The sequence below is a fragment of the Meles meles genome, chromosome 4 (genome assembly GCF_922984935.1).
Source record: "Meles meles chromosome 4, mMelMel3.1 paternal haplotype, whole genome shotgun sequence".
NCBI lineage: Eukaryota > Metazoa > Chordata > Mammalia > Carnivora > Mustelidae > Meles > Meles meles.
The window spans coordinates 55214708-55236159 of record NC_060069.1 but is presented as its reverse complement, the minus strand read 5'-3'; the positions used below and the strand labels follow the sequence as shown (position 1 = coordinate 55236159).

Genomic DNA, 21452 nt, shown 5'->3' with positions numbered 1-21452 from the left:
CAGCACTGGGGCAAAGCAGGACATCTGATGTGATCTCTCTGGCCACAGCCTCTCACCAGGGAGTGGCCACCTGCCATGAGCACTATTCAAAACCAGGAATCAAGGTGTGGTCTGAGCTCCTTTAAGCTCAAGAGATTGGGGGCTCCTGATGAATCCCCAGAGAAGAGTCCAGAAGAGGAGGATGGAAGGGGGGTGGTCTTTGGAGGGGGGAGTCCTCCTCTGCCTCATTGTCAGCCTTCTGCTTCCAGGTAAGATGGGGCAAGAACAGGGAAGACCAGAATGTGGTTCTCAAGGACATCTAGGAACTTCCCTGCAGCACTTGGAGGACATCCAGAATTCACATATTAAGTTTTTTCCCTAATATCTTTGTCTCGGTGTGTGTGTGTGTGTGTGTGTGTGTGTGTGTGTGTGTGTGTGTGTGTGTGATGAATAGAAAGACATTCTGTTGATCAGGACACATAGCCTTCTCTATTCCTGTCCATACAGGAATCTGCCAAACTGTCCCACTTCACCACCTCGCCAATTCCACCTTTTCCTTCACTTCCAGAGTCCCTCCCAGCACACCCTCATCTCATTCTCCCTATCCTCCTCCCTTGGTATGGTATCTGTGAGAAGAGTAGCCACAGATTTTAAACATGCCATGAAAGAGTAAGTGTAGAACCCTGAGGGAGTGTAGGAATCAATCTGAGGTAGGAGTAGATGCTTTGCTTCCATGAGGGAATATTTGTTCCTAGCCTGGGTATATGCCTTGAATATTATGGAAAGAGATGGAGTTGTAGAGGAACAAGCAGAGCAAAAGATCACACAGTGCTGGAAATGGGGAAAGATTCTGCCCAGGTACTACCAAGATGACCCCTGATCTTAGCCAAGAGACAACATAACATATGCACAGGTCTCACTAAATATGATTGGCATCTGGTATAACCTCAGTGATATCATCTAATTATCCCAATGCTGGAAATAAGCCCCAAGATATCTGAAGTCACTAAATCTGAGATGGGCAAAATAAATGCATAGCACCGAGGTACACACCAATTCAGAGTGCCTACTACATGTTACCCATATCCACCTAGAGAGCACAATTGTTTACGTCCCTTATTTTCTTGATAAGTCAGTTCTTGTCTTCAGTAAATGGAAGTCCCTGAGAATGAGGAAGAGAAATACACCATAGCAGATTTCTAAGTGACCTGGATGGCAAGTTTTAAGGCAATGATGAGAGGTGCTCCTACGTAGACCCAAGAAGCCTGTGATGGGTGCACTTGAGAGCTTGTTGAAGCGGGTGCCATTGTACCAAGGCCAAGTTTGCATACAGATTTGGGCAGGTTTTGCATGATGGCGAAACAATAGGAATGAGAATAGAGCTCTGGTCAAGGTCACCACATCTACTTCCACCATTTGCCTACCAGGTCAGCCTGTCCTCTCTGGCCTGGCAGGAAGGGCTTTGGCCTTGGTGAATCTTGGCCCAGGAAGGAGGGCTCACCACCCTCCCAGTATGTCACCTGTTTTCTCTCTGCAGAGAGGCTTCAGCCCTGGCCATAGAGGCCCTCTCTCACAGGGTCTCTGCTTACTACAGGAAGAGGCGAAGCTTTCACCATCAATTGCTCTGGCTTTGACCAGTATGGGGTGGATCCTGCTGCCTTCCAAGCAGTGTTTGACAGAAAGGCCTTCCGTCCAGTCGTCAACAACAGCATCCCCACTCATGTCAACATCTCCTTCACCCTGTCTGCCATCCTGGAAGTGGTGAGACCTGGTCCCCACTTTCCATTTTTCTAATAGGGAATGAGGATCTTCTGTCCTGTCAACACAACATTGTAATGATCCAGTGGTGAACAACAGATCCTCTAAATGGATTCTGCACAAATTAGAGGATTTTCCTATGGGATGGGGGGACATAAAGAAGAATACTGTAGTGGTACTTTTTCAGGAAGGATTCCTTCTTGAGTCTGTCCTTTCTGGAATGTTCCAGGAAGAAGTGTCTATGTCAGTTAAAACCTGAATTGTCCCTAAGTACAAGGGAAGACAAGCAAGGAAGACAGTTGAGCACCTAGAAATATGCCTGGCCCAATAAATTAGTAAACATTGGTAGGAATATGAGGTAGGCATGGGCAAAGTATTTTTGTACTAATAATCCTGAATGGGAATTTCTTTACCAGAATGCACAGCTCCAGCTTCTGACATCATTCCTGTGGATGAATTTGGTAAGGCAGATTCAACTATCCCCTTCTCACTTCCATTTGTAGTATAAATTTGAGGAGCAATGTAGGGGTTTCCAGGTCCCAACCTCTACTAAATCTATAATCTTTCGGGGACCAAATCACTCCATCTATAACTGGACTGACCTTGGGCACACGCATCTCCCTGGGGGGAGCTTACAAAGGTGGAAATGATGATCTAAGAAAATGGCCAAATGGTTTGCAGGCCAAAATTTTGGTGTGCTCCTGGGACCAAAGGGTTTTAGGATATAATTAAGGTCTACCTGGAAAAAAAAAGGCCACTACAGGGTACTTTACCAATAACACATGGCTAGATAAAGAAGGGAGAGACAGGCTGTGGTCGTTAGGTACGTGAGTGCAGGAAGAAGAAGAAAGGGAAGGGCAGGAGGAGCTGACTGAATAAGCTCCACATTGCTCATCTCTGTTTCCCACTGCCCTGGCTACAGATGTGGGACAATCCTTTAATCAGCTGGAACCCGGAAGAGTGCGTCAGCCTCAAAAGACTCACTGTCTCAGCTGAAAACCTGTGGATCCCAGACATCTTCATCTTGGAATCGTGCGTATGAGGGCTGGGGAAAGCGAGCATGAAGCCCGTCTGCAAAGAGCAGCCTCGGGTCAGTGCAAGGCAAAGGAATATCAGAAGACTTAGACAGGGACACAGCCTCAATTAACTGAACGCCACAGAACACCATGAGGCGTACAAGGGACAAAATAGAGCGACAGTAGAGAAAGAGTCCAAAAGGGGAGCACAGTAGAGGAAGACATGGGAAGGGAGGGAAACAAAAGCCAGTGAAGGCCCCACAGCACCCACACCCTCCCTCTCACGAGCAGCATGGATGTGGATCGAGCACCACCAGGTCTCACCGCCTTTGTCAACAGTGAAGGTCGAATGAAGTATGACAGGCCAGTGCGGGTGACCAGCATCTGTAACCTGGACATCTTCTACTTTCCTTTCGATCAACAGAACTGCACGCTCACCTTCAGTTCCTTCCTCTACACAGGTGGGCAAGACATGTTTTGCTAGTTATTCAAGATGTGGGGAAGATATTTAAGTGATACAGGTATATGGTCAGGGAAGGTTTTAGATCAGTGTTTCTCAACCCTAGCTGCCCACTCCAGCTTTTTTAAAAATACGAATAACCATGCCTCACCCAGAGATTCCAGTGTAATTCTTCCAGGTGGGGCCCAGGTGCTGATATTTTTACATGTTCTCAGGTGATGCTAATGTGCAGGCAGGGTTAAGAATTACTGCTTTAATTCCTCAGAAAAGTTCATTGAAAAAAAAAAGAACTAGAGAGGGATGCGTGGCTCAGTTGGTTGAGTGTCTGACTTCGGCTCAGGTCATGATCTCAGGGTGCTGGGATCAGGACCCACATCAGGCTCTGCGCTCAGCAAGGAGTCTCTTTCCTCCCTCTCCCTCTGCCCTTTCCCCTCATCCTCCCTCATGTCCTCTCTCTCTCTAAGAAATAAATAAAATTTTTTAAAAAGAGAGAGAGAACTACAGAGGCACCTAGCTGGCTCAGTCAGAAGTGCATGCAACTCTTAATCTCCAGGTTGTGAGTTCGAGCCCCAGGGTGGGTGTAGTGATTACTAAAATAAATAAATAAATAAACAAACAAACAAACTTTAAAAAAAAAAGAAAGAACTACTGCTTGAGATCTTGGATGGCCCTTGTGCCAAATGAGGCCCATCTCACCCTGAGCTGCTGTAAAGCTCCTGCTCTACATTTTTTAGCTGAAGACTTTTAATTTTGATAGCCAACACGCTTAAACCAGTAAACACTGAATGCCACCAGGTTTCATGTGGTAGATTTATATATATTAATCATTCTTTTTTTAAAGATTTTTATTTATTTACTTGACACAGAATGAGAGAGAGAGATCAGAAGTAGGCAGAGAAGCAGGCAGAGGGGGAGGGGGAAGCAGGCCCCCTGGTGAGCAGAGAGCTTGATGCGGGGCTCGATCCCAGGACCCTGGGATCATGACCTGGGCTGAAAGCAGAGGCTTAACCCACTGAGCCACCCAGGTGCCCCTATATTAATCATTCTAATGGGCATGCATGTAATTATAAAAAGGTTGAGCTGTTCAAGTTTGATTCCACTAAAACAACATCATACAACTAGGGGATAGAGAAGGAAAATGGGAATGATTGCAAAAGTTCTTGACTCACATTTGAGTCATATCCAATATTCCCATAACAACTTTAACTCAGTCTTGTTTCCAACGGAAAAAAAAAAATCAAGCTGCAGCCTGCATACACATGAATTATTGTTCCATAACCCACTTTTGAGAAAATCTGGATGACTTATCTTAAAGAAACAGAGAGGAAATTTTGCTCAAGAATCTCAGTGGGGGAGGAATTTAATTTGGGGACAGGAAACTGGGAAACACTTCTGGACTGAGCTGCCCCCCGCTTCCCTTACAGTGGACAGCATGCTACTGGGCATGGACAAGGAGGTGTGGGAGATAACAGATACATCTCGTAACCTCATCCAGACCCAGGGAGAGTGGGAGCTCCTGAGCATCAACAAGGCCACCCCAAAGATGTTGGTTGGCAGCAACCTTTATGACCAGATCACGTTCTATGTAAGTTCAAGGGTCCCCTGTTTGACCTCTGATCCCAGTTCCTCCGTGATTTTCTTCTTGATCTAAGGCACTTTGGGATGTAAAAAAGAATTTCCAGGGGGTTAAGCACCTGCTCCCCACTCCACCTTCTATCCTAACTGCCCTGAGGAAAGATCACCACAGCCTCCCCCTTCCTCCTCTTTTTCTCCTGTCCTCCACCCTACAGAGAGGAGGTGCAGCTGCGCACTTACAAGCTCTACTGTTAAGAATGAAGCAGCCAGCCTCTGCCTTCAGCTCAGGTCATGATCCCGGGGTGCTGGGATCGAGCCCCGCATCGGGCTCTTTGCTTAGCTGGGAGCCTGCTTCCTCCTCTCTCTCTGCCTGCCTCTCTGCCTACTTGTAATCTCTATCTGTCAAATAATAAATCTTAAAAAAAAGAATGAAGCAGCCACCTCTGTGATGGTCCAAAGGGCCCTATTTGCCCCTGAAACTCTACAGTTGTTGTGTTCCCAGCGGGTTGGACATATTTGCCACTGAAAATTAGACAACAAAGCAGGGCACTTCTGTAAGGCACAATCAAATGCGTGTGTTACCTAAAGCCATCATCCCACAGCCAGCCTAACAGCACATCAGCAAGGATTACCGTCAAATATACAAGAGCCCTCTGGGCACCTGGGTGGCTCAGTGGGTTACGCCTCTGCCTTCGGCTCAGGTCATGACCCTAGGGTCCTGGGATCGAGCCCCACATTGGGCTCCCTGCTCAGTGGAGATCCTGCTTCTCCCCTCTCCCTCTGCTGCTCCCCCACTTGTCTGTGCTCTCTCTCTCTGTCAAATAAACAAAATCTTAAATATATAGATAGATAGATAGATGCCCTCTGACATCAGTACATTTGCCACATTCTCCACAATCTCTCCTCCCCGCAGGTGGCCATCAGGCGCAGGCCCAGCCTCTACGTCATAAACCTCCTGGTGCCCAGTGGCTTTCTGGTTGTTATCGATGCCCTCAGCTTCTATCTGCCGGCAGAAAGCGAGAATCGTGCCCCATTCAAGATGACACTTCTGCTGGGCTACAACGTCTTCCTGCTCATGATGAATGACTTACTCCCAGCCAGTGGCACCCCCCTCATCAGTATGGTCCTTCCCACTTTCCAGGAAAGCAAAGGCAGTAGGGCATAGGAAGGGGAACCAGGAACTGGTTGCCTCTCCACTTAAGGAGGGAAGGGGTTGTAAGGAAAGACTGGATTTGGAGAAAGTCTTAAGAAAAGTGTAGAGATGAATCTGCCCTCATTTACTTATAATCTGTTTTTGCCTCAGGTGTCTACTTTGCCCTGTGTCTGTCCCTGATGGTGGTCAGCCTGCTGGAAACCATCTTCATCACCTACCTGCTGCATCTGGCCACCACCCAACCCCCACCCATGCCTCAGTGGCTCCACTCTCTGCTTCTCTACTGGGCCAGACCAAGAAAATGCTGCCTCACTGTGCCCCAGAAGGGAAATAAGGGCCTGGGCCCCACCCCCACCCACCTACCTGGTAAGGGGAGTCAGCACAGCCCCCACTTCCTCTTCCCACACCTCCACTCCCTGCTTTGCCTCCTTCCCTGGTCCCCTCCCTCCCCAGGTGCACTTCATGGCCCATGGCTGAGTCTCTGTTTCTCTGTAGGCGTGAAGGAGCCCGTGGAGTTTTTGGGGAAGGTGGCAGGTCCCAGAGAGGCAGAGTTAACTGGGAGTCCTGAGTCAAGGGCCCAGGAGGAAGAAGAGGCTCAGAGGCAGCCCTTGGTCGACCTGTGGGTGCAGTTCAGCCACATGATGGACACCCTGCTCTTCCGCCTCTACCTGCTCTTCATGGCCACCTCCGTGGTCACGGTCATCGTCCTCTGGAACACCTAAGCAGATATCCACATCCACTTTTCCCTGCAGACCACAGCTGGAGTTTCTCTTGGTGTTAGAGCCAGCCAGACCTGGGCCCCTTTTCTGATCTTAGCTACTTATTCCCAGGGACTACCATATCCCCATTTATACTCCCCAAACTCCAACCCTATGGAGCAGGTTCAGAACTGCCCCAAACAAATTCCTGATTTCTTATGCGTCATGGTTCTCATTCCTACACACTTTCAGTATTCCTTAGCCACACCTAATTTCTGACTATTATCAATGGAGGTCAGGGTCAGCAGAGTCTCTCCTTGATTCATTGTCCCAAGAAACAATTTTTCAGTTGTACTGGCTCCTCAGTACATTTAGGGTAGGTCTACAAACACTGGGGCGAGAGTCCTCTTGCAGACACTCTGATAGTTCACTCTAAACAACTGTAATCTAATGTGATTTGAAGTCTTTCAGACACATTTACAGATTAAAAAAATGAAAAGGTCAAGTCTCATTTGTAAGAAATCACTGTAAAATATTTATAATTGCAAAAAGTTTCTTTCATCAGCCACTTTCATTTCACTTGCCTTTACCTCTCTCATTCCCGAAATTGTTCTTTGAAATAAATGATATATTGTATCTCCCCCCACCTCCAGAATTCACAAAATCAAACAGGGAGGGCCTTCTGAGTATATGCTTGGGGGCACCTGTGTGGCTCAGTTGGTTAAGCGTCTGACTCTTGACTTCCGTTCAGATCATGATCTCAGGGTCATGAGATTAAGCCCTGCTTGGGGCTCCACACTCAGAGAGACTGCTTGAGATTCTCTCTCTCCCTCTGTCTCTGCCCCTCCCCCAACAACTTGAACTCGCTCACTCTCTTGCTCAAATAAATAAGTAAAATCTGATATACGTGCTTAGAGGAGGCCCAGGAAGGCTGGTTAAGGACCTCAGTTAAAGGCCTCAAATTAAACAAATCATCACATAGCCATACAATTAGATAATTTGTAGCCATTTAAAGTAAGACTATAGATCAAAGTTAATACCATGGAAACAGGTCCATGACATATAAAGTGGAACAAACAAGTTACAAAACAGTTTTTATATGTAAGTTCTGTTTGAAAAAAAAAAGAAAGAAAGAAAAGAAAAAGAGGGCTGGAGAGAGTGCAGAGAAGTGCAGATGGCCAGAGACCAGAACATAAGCAAACTTTGTCCTGGATAATGGGATGAGAAATGATTACCCTTTTCTTTTATATCTTCATCTGTGTTTTCTTAGTTGTTTTCAATGAACATGTATTATTTTTACTATCGAAAACCCCCTTAGTTTCTAAAGTGTTCCTAATCAATAATACTTTACACCTTCCTGGGCAGATATGATCTTGGGAAGGATTCTAAGAGCTGCCCTCAGGAATTGAGAAGGGAAGAAAAAGAATACCAAAGACAAATTTCTGAATTATACTTCAATTAGGTGAATACATTTCAGAGATTTATTTATATTTCTGTCTCCACTAAGAGAGTATGTCTTCATGTAGATCAGGTACAATGTCTCATTCATTTTTATAACTCAGTATATGGTAATAATCCTGACATACCATGGGTCCTTAATACAGACTCACTGAGTGATTAAATGTATGCATTAATGTCAGCCAACCAAAAATCTGTATTTTACTCTCCCATTTATAATCCCTTTAGCCCATCCTGGTATATTTATTTTTCCATGTCTCATATGGAAAATTAGCAATCCATTTTTATAATTCAACTTTACCTTTCAGTTCTTAGAGATGTTAATTATACACCAACGGGCATTTCTGCTTGCACGTTCTCATGTGTTTCTTTCCATTACTCAGAACATATTTCTCATGCAGAAACCTGTCCTTGACTTTTGCCAATAGCATACAATGAAGAGTGTTTACCACATCTTTGAGGAATTTCAAATTTCTTAACATCACTTTTGCATCATTTCTTTTCCCTTTCCCATCTCCACATTTATATTTCTCTAGATGTCTTTTTGTAATTTTTTCCCACCTTATTGACATGTGGCTTTGGGTTTTCTGTGCCAAGACCATTATAACTGACAATATCCTTTGCAAAAGAACATCCTGTTTATATGTTAGGGTCGAGGTGAGCCCTGTGGTCTGAAATATGACCTAAAAACAAAGCGAAACATCTTAAGCCAGTACTAGCTTAGACATGTCATCAGGAACAATAGGAGTATTTCACAGCTTTGGAGCGGGTGCTTCTGGTTCCTGCCATCCTTCTCCCATTTCAAAGACATATATAAAGAGTAGCCCTTGTGATAATAACTTTATTTTCTTTTCCTCCAGTTTCTATTATAAACCTCTGTTAAGAATGTGCCTTGGAACTTTATGGACTGTAAAAACCAGACCACTGGGATGCCCAGGTCGCTTAGTCAGTTAAGCATCTGACTTCAGCTCAGGTCATGATCCTTGGGTCCTGGGATTGAACCCTGCATCGGGCTCCCTGCTCAGCAGGAATTCTGCTTCTCTCTCCCTCTGCCCCCTCCCCCACTTGTGTGCTCTCTTTCTCTCTCTCAAGTTAAAAAAAAAAAAAAGCAAAACCCAGCCCACTGGCCCTGGATATATTACTGTCCTCAAATGTTTGATCATGTTTCTAATTTCTTGAGTTGTTTCTACTAGCTTCCCACTCTCTTTTCATTAGCAGCATCCAGGGGTATGCTCACAACCTTTTCGCATCTCAGTGTTTCTTTTCTTTTCTTTTTTTTTTAAACTCAAGTATAGGGGACACACAATGTTACATTAGTTCTGCGTGTACAACATAGTGACTTGACAAATCTATGCGCTATACTATGCTCACCACTGTGACCATACAACACTATGAAGTACCATTGACTGTATTCCCTAGACTGTGCCTTTCATCCCCATGACTTAGTCATTCCATACCTGGAAGCCTGAACCTCCTTCTCCCCTTCACCCATTTTGCCCAACCCCACTCCCCTTTGGCGATCAGCAGTTTGTTCCCTGTATTTATGTGAATATCTTTTTGTTGTTTATTGGCTGTTTGTGTTTTCTGTTCTATAAACTGCCAATTCATTTCTTCAGTTCGTTTTTCTGATAGGGTTTTTTGTCACTGTTATTCATTTATAGGCATGTTTTACGTATTTTCTACTATTCTTTTGTCAGTTTTGTGTTGCAAGGGTATTTTCCCAGTTTATGATTTGACTTTTCACATTTAGTGTCCTTTTTTTTTTTGAAGATTTTATTTATTTATTTGAGAAAGAGAGAGGGTGAGAGAGAACACGGTCGGAGTGAGGGGCCAAGGGAGAAGCACAGTCCCCGCCGAGCAGGGAGTCCAATGCTGGCGGGACTTGACTCCGGGACTTGCAGATCATGAACTAAGCCGAAGGCAGACACGTAACCGACTGAACCACCCAGGTGCCCCACATTTATTATCCTTTAATGAAAATAAGTTAAAACTTTTTTAAATGCTGAATTTATCAATCATTTCCTTTATGTTTGTGATTTTAGGGTCCTATTTTCAGAAGTCCTTCCTTATCCAAAGTTCTAAACCCTAAAAAATGCGGAGAAACTGGATCATTCATACATTGTGGGCGGGAATGTTAAATGGTACTGCCACTCTGGAAAAGAGTGTTGCAGTTTCTTTAAAAACTGTACATGCAAATACCATATAATCTAGCACTTCTGAGTATAATTTCCAGAAAACTTTTGTTCACACAAAAACCTGTAGATGGACATTTATAACAGCTTTATATGTAAGACAAAAACTATAAACAACTCTGTGAAAAAATATATATTTGGTCTTTGCTCCCAGTTCCTGACACAGAGTTCATAAATCCCTTGGAATTTCCTAGGTAATAAGAGCATCTTTTGTTCTAATGAGGTGACTCTTGGTAGGCTCCTGGATAACTGCAAGATGGGAACTGGTCACCAGAAAGACCAAGGCATGATGGGAAGCTTGGAACTCTCTGCCCCAATCCCCATCCTCTTGGGAGGGGAGAGGGGCTGGAGATTGAGTTCATAATTGATCACGCCTACATAATGAGGCATCCACAAAAAAATCCTTAAACTATGTAGTCTGGAGACCTTCCAGAATGGTGACACATCCACCTACATGCCGGAACTCCACAGAGACAGAAGCTCCTGCCTTTGGGACCCTTCCAGATCTCACCCTGTGTACCTTTTCACCTGGCTGTTCATCTGTATACTTTATTATAAACTTTTCAGCCAGTAAACAGAAGTAAATGTTTCCATGAGTTCTGTGAGCTGTTATAGCAAAAATCTGAATCTGAGGAGGGTGCTGTGAGGATCCCCAATTTATTGTCAGTTGGTCAGAAGTACAGGAGGCGCTGACTTACAATTGGCTCCTGAAATGGGGTTCAGTCTTGTAGGATCGAGCCCTTAACCCAAGGGGTATGCCAGAAGGGGTAGTTCAGAAGTACTTGGTGTGAGGAGAAAACCCACAATTTGGTATCAGAAGTGTTGTGTGAGGACCTGGGTGGCTCAGTCGGTTAAGCATCTGACCCCTGATTTCAGATCAGGTCATGATCTCAGGGTCCTGGGTTGGAGCCCTGAATAAGGCTCTGTGCTCGGCGGGGAGTCAGCCTGAAAGTCCCTTCCCCCTCCCTTAGCCCCTCCCCCCTCAAATAAATAAATAAATCTTTTTTTTTCCAAGTGTTGTGAGGAAAGTAGAGGAAATAAGTGTTCTCCCTTAAAACTCAGAAGTCCCTCAACAAAATTTAAAAAATTTTAAAAACCTCAGAAATCCTTCAACAGGTAAGTGGTTGAACAAACTGGGGTACATTCCTACCTCGGAATACTAGTCAGCAATAAAAAGGAATGCATCCTGATACACACAGCCATCTGGATGGGTCTTCTGAGAAATACCGAGAGAAAAAAAGCCAGTCTGCAAAAGTTTATACTGTGCTATTTGATTTATATAACATTCTTGAGACAACACAATTATAGAAACAGAACAAATGAATGGCTGCCAGACAGCAGGAGCTTAGGGAGGGAGGGAGGTGGTTGTAGCTATAAAAGGAGAACATAGGGATCCTGGTGTTAAAGTTCTCTATCTTGACTATCTATCAGTATCGATATTCTGCTTGTGGTATGGTAACACAGGCCAGCCCAAAAGTTTTCAGTGAAGTGTGAATCACAACCATCTGGGGAGATTTTAAATACACACACACCCCTCCATAGGGGTTGGGGTGGCGGGGCGTGCAATTATCTTCAAAAAGCTCACCAAGTGGTTTTTTTGCTCACACATTCCCATGTGGCCCCAGGGCTATAGGCCTTTAGAGATATTACATAAGGAAGGCAAGCAAGAGAGTTAGGAGGATGGCAAAATGAAGAACTGGACTGGGCTGGACTGGGTGCCTGCATGGCTCAGTTGGTTAAGCACCCGCCTTTGGCTCAGGTCATGATCCCAGGGTCCTGGGATCAAGCCCCAAGTCTGGCTCCCAGCTCAGTGGGGAGTCTGCTTCTCCTTCTCTCTCCACCTCTCCCCCTGCCTTGTTCTCTCTCTTTCTCAAATGAATAAATACACTCTTTAAAAAAAGAAAAAAGCATTGGACTAGGGAAAACCAAGGAGAGGAAACCTTATGAAGATGTCCCAGTAGTACAAACAAGGGACAAGGCAGGTCGGTACTGGCTGTGCAAGCTGTGGGGGCAGAGGTCCATTGGTTAGGGTTACGTGATGAAAGAAAAGCTTGCTCTCTCAATATTTTTAACTCACTACTGACAATAATCCCTAATGTCCACAAGCGAATAAAAAGATACATTTCTAGGTTTGCAACGAAATAATTACAAGTTTTTTCCTTGTGAAATTAGCAGGTGTCTCCACCACATCCCTTTCTGCGAGATCCCTGCACTTTCCCTGAGGCATAGTTAGTTCCAGAAGCACCTGATGAGACCTTTATCAGTGGCTTTACCTGACCCATCTCCCACATCCTCCATTTTCCCTAAAAGGTACTTGGAACTCAGATTTAAAATCACTCATCTAGACAAGGCTGTTAAACAGGTGCTTTTCTCCCTGATCTTGGCCTAACTTCCCCCCTGCCTGGCGCCCGGAAGGCATAACAGCACAGGGACAAAGCAGGACACTCTGATGTGATCTCTCTGGCCACAGCCTCTCACCAGGGAGTGGTCACTTGTCATGAGCACTATTCAAAACCAGAAACCAAGGTGTGGTCTGAGCTCCTTTAAGCTCAACAGTTTGGGGGCTCCTGGTGAATCCCCAGAGAAGAGTCCAGAAGAGGAGGATGGAAGGGGGGTGGCCTTTGGAGGGGGGAGTCCTCCTCTGCCTCATTGTCAGCCTTCTGCTTCCAGGTAAGATGGGGCAAGAACAAGGAAAGATGGGAATGCTGTTCTGGGCAAAATCCAGAAACCCTCCCATTCTCCAGAACTAGAGAGCATCTAAAATAGCTGGGTTAAATATTTTCTTTCTCTGTAGGATCTATGTTATGGTTTCCTTGGAAACAGACAAAAAACCCATTTCACTGATCAGTACACACAACCCCCTCTCCCACTTGCCTGCCTAGGTATCTACCAAATCCTTCCATTTGCCAGCTCTCCAAAGCCACCCCTTTATGGTGTCCAACCTTTCCTTTCTACCAAGACATAGTCACTATGAACAGGGTGGTTTGGGTTCTGGTGACAGGAACGTAGCTCTTTTCCCACCTCACTCGGGAAGATCTTGCAGAGGAAGTGATGGAGAGGGGAAAGGGCAACATTTTCTTCCCCTGCAATGGGTTTCTCCTTAGTTTGGAGGTGTACCTTATGAATTAGCTGGCATGGGGAGTAATGGACGAGGCACAAAGAACTTGCTGGGCTGTAGTTACAGGAATCACCGCAGAGTCACCTGTGGCTGGGAGGCGGGTAAGAGGGGCTGAAGGGCTTCTATATGTCATTGCCCAGCTCCACCAGGCACAGTGAGATCCTCTCAGAATAGTGACCATGAGGCTGGCCCTCATGGATCTTAGAGGAAGCCACTGAGCAGGAGATGGGCACAGAGCGCCCCACATGCTGGGTAGTCAATAAGTTCACATTCAGGGCAACATGAAGTCCCCACATATCTCAGGTCACACTCAGGTTGACTTCTTTCCAAATTTCTCCTTCCAGGAAACGGGAAAACATGAAAGCAGAAGGGGGACATTAAGAAACAAAATTTTAGGGACCTTTTGTTCAATGACTATGAGAACAAGTCATAATAGAGCTAGAAAGAAAACAGTAGGATCAGACAAAAGCCAAAACTTCAGGGTTAGGACTATGGAAGGAATAGGACACTCCAGAGAGGCTGTTTGCATACAAATTTGGGTAGGCTTTATATGGGAACAAAGCACAGGAAGAGAGGTCTGAGCCCTGGTTCAGCTTACCACATCAACTTCCCCCATTTGCTTATCAGACCAGCCCATGCTCCCCAACCTTGGCAGGAAGGGCTTGGCCTTCAGAAGTCTTGGCCCAGGAAGGAGGGGCTCACATGCCTCACCCCATGTCCACATTTCTTTCTCTGCAGAGAAGCTCTCAAGCCTCAGCCTTGGTACTCTTCTCCCTTAGGATACACAAAGCCCTATTCCCATCTCACGGGTCTCTCCTCTCTACAGGAAGGTCAAACACTTTCACCATCAATTGCTCAGGCTTTGACCAGCATGGGGTGGACCCTGCTGCCTTCCAGACAATATTTAACCAGAAGGACTTCCGTCCAGTAATCAACTACAGCATTCCCACTCAGGTCAACATCTCCTTCACTTTGTCTGCCATCCTGGAAGTGGTGAGTTCTGACTCCTGCACTCTTTGCATAGGCTGCTAGTAGGGAACAAGGACTCTTCCCCCTGGCAACCCAAACTTGCACTGGTCCAATGACAAGCAATCCATCCCAATGCTGTATGAGTCAGACGTCCATCCTGTGGGGTGGAGAGACGTGAAAGGGAACACTGCAGCAACGTTTTGCAGGGAACATTTGTCCTGAGTTCTGTCCCTGTAGGCAGATGAAACATATTTCCAATGGGCCCCCGTGCTGTTTTTTCCCCCTACATTTTCCATGTAACCTGCATTTTTTGGACCTACCTTTCTTTTGAGACTTGTGACTGAAAAGCTGAACAGTCAGTCACACAGGACCACGTAGGAAACAAAGGCAAGAGCTGGACTGGGACCTGATCTCTGGGCATTAATCATCCTGAATGAGGACTTCTTTTTGTCAGGATGAACAGCTTCAGCTGCTGACATCATTCCTGTGGTTAAAGTTGGTACGTAAGTCCAGCTTAGTTCTCTTCCCTCTTATTCCCCTTCCTTCTGGGCTTGTTTGCAAAAATCACATTTGTTGAAATTGGCAGTACCTGAGGGAATAGATAAATCCAACCAAAATAGGGCCCATGCTGATGACAAATAGCTTTCTGTCACACAGTTGCCAAACAAACATGAAGACATAGATGGAAACTGCAGGAAGAGGTGGGCAGTACCGTTGAAAACTCCTAAGTAAGCTCCAAGGCCCAAAGGTATTCAGCGCCCAGTTTCAGATTTTCCTTGAGTGGGAAGTGGAAGGCCAGCACGACTTTGTTAGCTAGAGGAGGGGGACATTATCACCAGGAAGAGAAGAGGCATCAGAGCTTAAAAGGAAATGAGGTTTAAAAAAAAAAAAAGCTACAGGCATGATAATATGCAAAGTATGAGTTTATCTGTGTAAGTAAAAGTGAATGCTGGCATACATATTAATTTATTTTCTAGAAGATACACAAGAAGCTGTTAATAAGGAGACTGAGTTGGGGATATGAGCAGAGTTAGAGTGAATTGAGGACAGAGAAACTTGCTTTTTATGTTATAACTTTCTGGAATGGTTAAAATTTTATCATATGCCAATAGTACATAGATTTAGGAAAAAATACACAGATGTGTATATATATTTACGGGAAAGGAAGGGTTGATGTTGACATAAACTAGCTCCAGCTTCAGCCATCACCATCCCTCTGTGCTCTGGGCTCTAGATTTGGAAAAACCCATTCATCAGCTGGGATCCAGAAGAATGTGGTGCCCTCAGTAAACTCACTGTGACAACTGAGAACCTGTGGCTCCCAGACATCTTCATCGTAGAATCGTGGGTACCAGGGCCAGGGAAAGCTGGAGTGGAGATCCTTCTGCAAGGAGCAGGCCAGGGTGGCATAGGGCAAACCCATTCAGCGGGGCCACCAAAAACTTCTTTCAGACAGGAGCACAATCACGGTTCATCAATGGTCTCTCATTTCTAGAAGACATTTCTTCTAGAAATGAGAAAGTGATGAGCAGAAAAGATGGCAGAGTGACCATAGTGAGCAATACTGGGAAGCCCCCCCTCCCCGGCCCTTAAGAGAGAAGCTTAAGCTGTTGTGAAACCCAGAGCATCTGTCTCTCTCCCCTTCTACCCTGTAGCATGGATGTGGATCAGACCCCAGAAGGCCTCTCTGCATATGTGACCAATGACGGCCGCATCACATATAACAAACCAATGAGGGTAACCAGCACCTGTAGCCTGGACATCTTCTACTTCCCCTTTGACCAGCAGAACTGCACGCTCACCTTTAGCTCTTTCCTCTACACAGGTGGGTCGTGGTGGGGGTAAAATGAGATCAATCAGTGGATCAATGAACAGTACACACAGCAAGGTTATTTTTTAACTGCCTAAAAAGGGACAGTGGAGCACTTGCTGATCAGGGTGATGGGGTGGTGGGGTAGAGGAGTTGAACTTAGGAGGAGACAAGACTTCTGAGAAAGCCCGGAATTGAAAGGAGGTGACTGAGAAGCGAGGAAGCCATGTTACCGGGCAGCCAGAGAGAGGGAGCTAAAGCAGTTTTCTAGCTCATCTCTCTGAGTCCTGCACAGAGCAGGTGCTGAACGGTGTGTTGAATGAATGTTTGTCTCCCTGCAGTGGAAAACATGCTGCTGGGCATGGAAAAGGAAGTGTGGGAGATAGTGGACACCTCACGTGACGTTGTCCGCACGCAAGGGGAGTGGGAGCTCCTGGGCATCAACAAGGCCACCCCAAAGATGTCTGTGGGCTCCAGTCTTTTTGACCAGATCATGTTCTATGTAAGCCCAGAGACTATGAGATGTGTCCGTCCCCCTTATCTCCCTCATCAGATCTTTCCAAATCCCAGAGCCTCTCACATCTTGTCCCAAGATCAGAAAGCCACTGGGTGCCACAACCCTCACAGCTTTCCTCTCTTCCAAGTCCCCTAGAGCAGGACTCTTTCTGAACCTGCCAGCTCTGGCATAGGTTTTCTTTGGTGGGTATGACAGTCTTCTTAGACATGTGAAAGCTGCTTCTCACCCAGCCCCAGAAAGAGCCCCTGTTGGGTTGAGGACACCAAGGGAGGAAGGGACTGGAAATATCCCTCAGCCTCCCCTCAGTGCTAGCCTCACCTAGTTCTCTGCTCTCTCCTCCCCGCAGGTGGCCATCAGGCGCAGGCCCAGCCTCTACGTCATAAACCTCCTGGTGCCCAGTAGCTTCCTGATTGCCATCGATGCCCTCAGCTTCTACCTGCCGGCAGAAAGCGAGAATCGTGCCCCATTCAAGATAACCCTTCTTCTGGGCTACAACGTCTTCCTGCTCATGATGAACAAACTACTTCCCGCTAGTGGCACCCCCCTCATCAGTATGCCCACCTCCTCACTGTTGGAAAGTAGTGGGGTTGGGGAGGCAGCCGTAGGAGGCAGGGCAGACAGGTGCACTGGCTAGATCTGCTGAGGCAGCTAAGGCAGAAGGGAGAAAGCAGTCATCTCAGGAAGGGCTTTCTATGTGAGACAGTGAAAAGGGGGGATTGCTGGTTCTTCTGGGCCACACTCAGGCATGCTCCTCACCCCCAACGCAGGTGTGTACTTTGCCCTGTGTCTGTCCCTAATGGTGGTCAGCCTGCTGGAGACCATCTTCATCACCTACCTGCTGCACCTGGCCACCACCCAGCCCCCACCCATGCCTCGGTGGCTCCACTCTCTGCTTCTCTACTGGGCCAGCCCAAGGAAATGCTGCCCCACTGCGCTCTGGAAGGAGAATGTGGGCCCAGGCCTCACGCCCACTCACCTGCCCAGTAAGGATAATCTACACTGCCCATACTCTCTACACTGGGCCCAGCTTCCCCAGTCCCCCACTTCCCCAATCCTGTCTCTTTCCCACTTCAGAGCTGAGTCTCTGTCTTCTCCACAGGACCAAAGGAGCCAGGGCAGTTGGTAGGGAAGGAGCTGGGACCCAGACAGGCAGAGCTGAATGGAGACTCAGGACTGACAAGCACCCAGCTAGCTGACCTATGGGTGCAGTTCGGCCACATGATGGACACCTTCCTCTTTCGCCTCTACCTGCTCTTCTTGGCCTCCTCCATCATCACAGTCATCATCCTCTGGAACACCTAGGACTTGAATTCTAATGGTGCAAGAGCAAGCCAGTGGTCAGGTTTCCTCAGCTTCAACTGACTATCCCAGACCCAGTTCCTCTGCTCCAGTTTGTGTACACAGTTCCAAATATGCCATGATCCCTGCTCCAGGGCTTAAACAGAACCTCTGCCGACCCTCTCAGAAATACGACTATATTGAGGTGCCTGGGTGGCTCAGTCAGTCAAATATCTGCCTTTGGTTTGGGTCATGATCCCAGGGTCCTGGGCTCTAGGCTCAAATCAGGCTCCTTTCTTGGTGAGGAGCCTGCTTCTCCCTTTCCCTCTGCCTGCTTCTCCCTCAGCTTGTGCTCTCTCTCTCTGTCAAATAAATAAATAAAATATTTTTAAAAATAAAGTAAGAAGTTAGCAAAGTGTTCTTTTAAAACAAACAAACAAAGAGAAATAGGATTATATTTCTAAAACTTAATGAATTCAGAATTTACAAGTTTATGCTAGAAATATAACTTTTACTAGAAAAAGGCAGCTTTATAATAAATGACTGGAAATATTTACAAGAGAAAATAAAACAAAACAAAACAAAATCTAACTCACTTACTGGTACAGAGGAAAGGGATTAAACCTCTTTTTAAACATAGGCTAACATATTTATTTCTTCTTTTAATAAATATTTATTGAGCACCTACCATGTGCTAGGCACTTTCTGAGTGCTGAGGGTATAGCAGTGAGCCAAGCTGACAAAAATCTCTACCCTCACAGAAGGCGGGTGGAGACTGACAATAAAGAAGATAATAAGTGAAACATAGAGCATGTGCTAAGTGCCATGGGCAGGAAGCAAATAACAGAAGGAAGAATGGGAAATGGAGGAGGAGGAGATTGCACGTTTAGGTGGGTGGCCAGGAAAGGCTTCATGATAACTTGCTGTCTGGCTGGCACTTACGCGTTACTCCAGAGAAGGACCGGGAGGAGCACAGTGTTGCTATAAACAGATGTCTCTTGACAAATGGACACTTGAGGATGAATCAAACACAGCTCTGTCCTCAAAGAGCTTGTGGTCCAGCTGGACAAGTAAAATATATATGTTAAATAACTGCAATCAAATGGGGAATCTCTTTTTAAAGTTTTGGTTAGTGCCATTGAAAAGAAACTGCTGTGAAGATCATAGGAGAAAGGATTCTTCTAGTGGGACCAGAGCTGTTGTTCTCCATCCTGTCTGTCCATTGGAATCATCTGAGTAGATTTTTTTTTTAGATTTATTTATTTATTTATTTATTTATTTGAGAAAGAAAGAGAGCACGCATGAGTTGGGGGGCAGAGGGAGAGAATCCTTAAGCAGACTCCCTGCTGCATGTGGAGCCCTACACGGGGCTCCACGTGGGCTTCCCATGGGGCTCGAACTCACAACTCATAACATCATGACCAGAGCCCAAGCCAAGAATCGGATGCTTAACCGACTGAGCCACCCAGGTGCCCCTGAAGAGAGTTCTAAGTAATCCTAGAGCCCAGAGCAGTTAAATTAGAACCTTTGGTGTGGACCCTGGCTTTGGCATATTTGAAAGCTCCCCATGAGATTCAATGCGCTGTTAGAATTGAAACCGTGGAGCCAGCAGAAGAGGCCATATTAACTTGGACTCTGAGGATGACGAATACATGAACAGAGGGAGGACTTGCTGGGACTGACTAATCACAATACACCTCTGGGGTCACATTACTACCTGAGGACACTGGGATCATTGTCGGTAGGGCCTCAGGGGCCCAGGGGTATGTGCAGCAGTAGCTGAACGGCAGGATCCAGGCAGAATCACGACACACTCGTTCTCATGGTACTCACATGGCTCAGGTGTCCAGAACAAACTCATAAAATCATCTACCAGAAATAGCCCCACAATAGAACGCAGAATAGTGTAGGTGCTTTAGAAAACAATTTGGCAGCTCCTCAAAGTGTTGAATATGGAGTTACCCTATAATCCAGCAATTCCATTCCTAGGTACATGCCCAAGAAAAATGAAAACATTTCCACACAAAAACTTGTGCACAAATGGTCATAGCAACATTATTCAAAGTAGCTAAAACAACCCAAATGTTTACTAACTGATGAACGATAAATAACATTTTTTATATCCATGCAATGAAATATGATTATTTGGCTTCAAAAAGGAAAGAAGTCCTCATACATGCTACAACATGGATGAACCGTGAAAACATGATGCTAAGTAAGAGAAAAGCCAGTCACAAAAGACCACATATTATGTAATCCCACTTGAATGAAATGTCCAGAATACACTAATCTATAGAGACAGGAAGAAGATTAGTGGTGGCCTAGGACTTGGTGCAGAAAAGGGCAGGTGAATGAGGAATGACACTAATGGGTGCAGGAGTTCTTTACAGGGATGATAAAAATGTCCCAAAATTAAACTGGTGATGATTGCATAACTGTAAGTATACTAAAAACCATGGAACTATATACTTTAAATAGGTGAATTTTATGGTATGTAAAGTATATCTCAATAAACTTGCTAACAATAACAAAAAATACATAACTTCACCCCACAGTTCTCTGTGTCTACCACTTCCTTCCTACTTGTTCTCTCATTCCCCTACTCCCTGCTGCCAACTCCCTGACTCTCTGACTCCTGACTCCATATATTTCGTTTTCATCGATGTCTGTCCCTGGCCCGCCTCCACCATCATGACTCACCAGAGTCTAGGGACTGCAGCTCCCCACTCACCTGTCAGCTCTGCATGCTTCCTTGGTTTGGAAATCACTCACGACTTTGGATCAGACACAGTTTCCACCATCCCTAACCACATGAAACATTCACCAGTCAGACCAACTCAGAGATCCTTGAAAGAAGATGGGAATTCAGACATTATGTACATGGGTCAAGCCATCAGGCTCAAGTGAGAACCTCGGCTTCTATGGACCATCTAGTCATCTGATTCCCCAGAAGAGCACCATGGAATGAGTGAAATGAGTGAAGCACTCATTCACTCATGCATCCAATCTTTACTAAGTGCTTATTTATGTCATAGACATTTTATCTAGGAGCTGGGGTAAACAAGACAGATAGGAGGTGCTAATCTTCTCAGGTAACAGACTGATGATTTCATAGGCTGATAATTACCCCAAAGAAAATAAAACAGGGTAATCGGACAGAGAGTGACACACAAAGAAATAGGATGTTCTAGGAAGGGCTCTCTGAGAAAGTGACACTTGTACCAGCTGAGAAACAGATGATCATAGAATGATAAGTTATGTCCTCAGATTCGTACTGATGTATTCATATGGGGAGGCCAGGATGAACCATGAGAGACAAGCACTACAGTTGCAGAAGTAGATCTGGGTAGCCAAGATCTTTGGATGAACAAGGTGAGAGACTGGAGAGAGGTCCCATATTGATTATTTTGATGCTATTTTGTAATGTTTAAGGATTGTGAGGGCAAACATTTATAATCCACTCAAAGGGTT

At 45.7% G+C, this 21452-nt stretch overlaps 3 protein-coding genes across 7 annotated transcripts in view; 2 read left to right on the top strand and 1 right to left on the bottom strand.

Annotated features, from left to right (window-relative positions):
- The window catches only part of ABCC5 (ATP binding cassette subfamily C member 5), a 168479-nt gene that overhangs the window by 110278 nt on the left and 36749 nt on the right, over nt 1-21452 (bottom strand). The gene's annotated exons all lie outside the window — the stretch shown is intronic.
- Nucleotides 182-6984, top strand: LOC123940516 (5-hydroxytryptamine receptor 3C-like). Its single transcript, XM_046003392.1, has 9 exons — nt 182-248; nt 1574-1740; nt 2154-2198; nt 2660-2769; nt 3045-3214; nt 4638-4798; nt 5702-5906; nt 6092-6307; nt 6437-6984. Exons 1-9 carry the CDS (start codon nt 182-184, stop codon nt 6661-6663), a joined length of 1368 nt encoding a protein of 455 aa, XP_045859348.1. The 3' UTR covers nt 6664-6984.
- LOC123940514 (5-hydroxytryptamine receptor 3C-like) lies at nt 12893-18246 on the top strand. 3 transcript variants are annotated; one of them, XM_046003387.1, is made up of 9 exons: nt 12893-12959; nt 14234-14400; nt 14831-14875; nt 15611-15720; nt 16032-16201; nt 16528-16688; nt 17050-17254; nt 17471-17686; nt 17803-18246. In XM_046003387.1, the coding sequence occupies exons 1-9, from the start codon at nt 12893-12895 to the stop codon at nt 18003-18005; spliced, it is 1344 nt and encodes a 447-aa protein (XP_045859343.1). In that variant the 3' UTR covers nt 18006-18246. The 3 variants fall into 3 exon arrangements, with proteins under 3 accessions (XP_045859343.1, XP_045859342.1, XP_045859345.1); XM_046003386.1 differs by lacking the exon at nt 12893-12959 and having other exon boundaries at nt 14101-14400; XM_046003389.1 differs by lacking the exons at nt 12893-12959; nt 14831-14875 and having other exon boundaries at nt 14101-14400.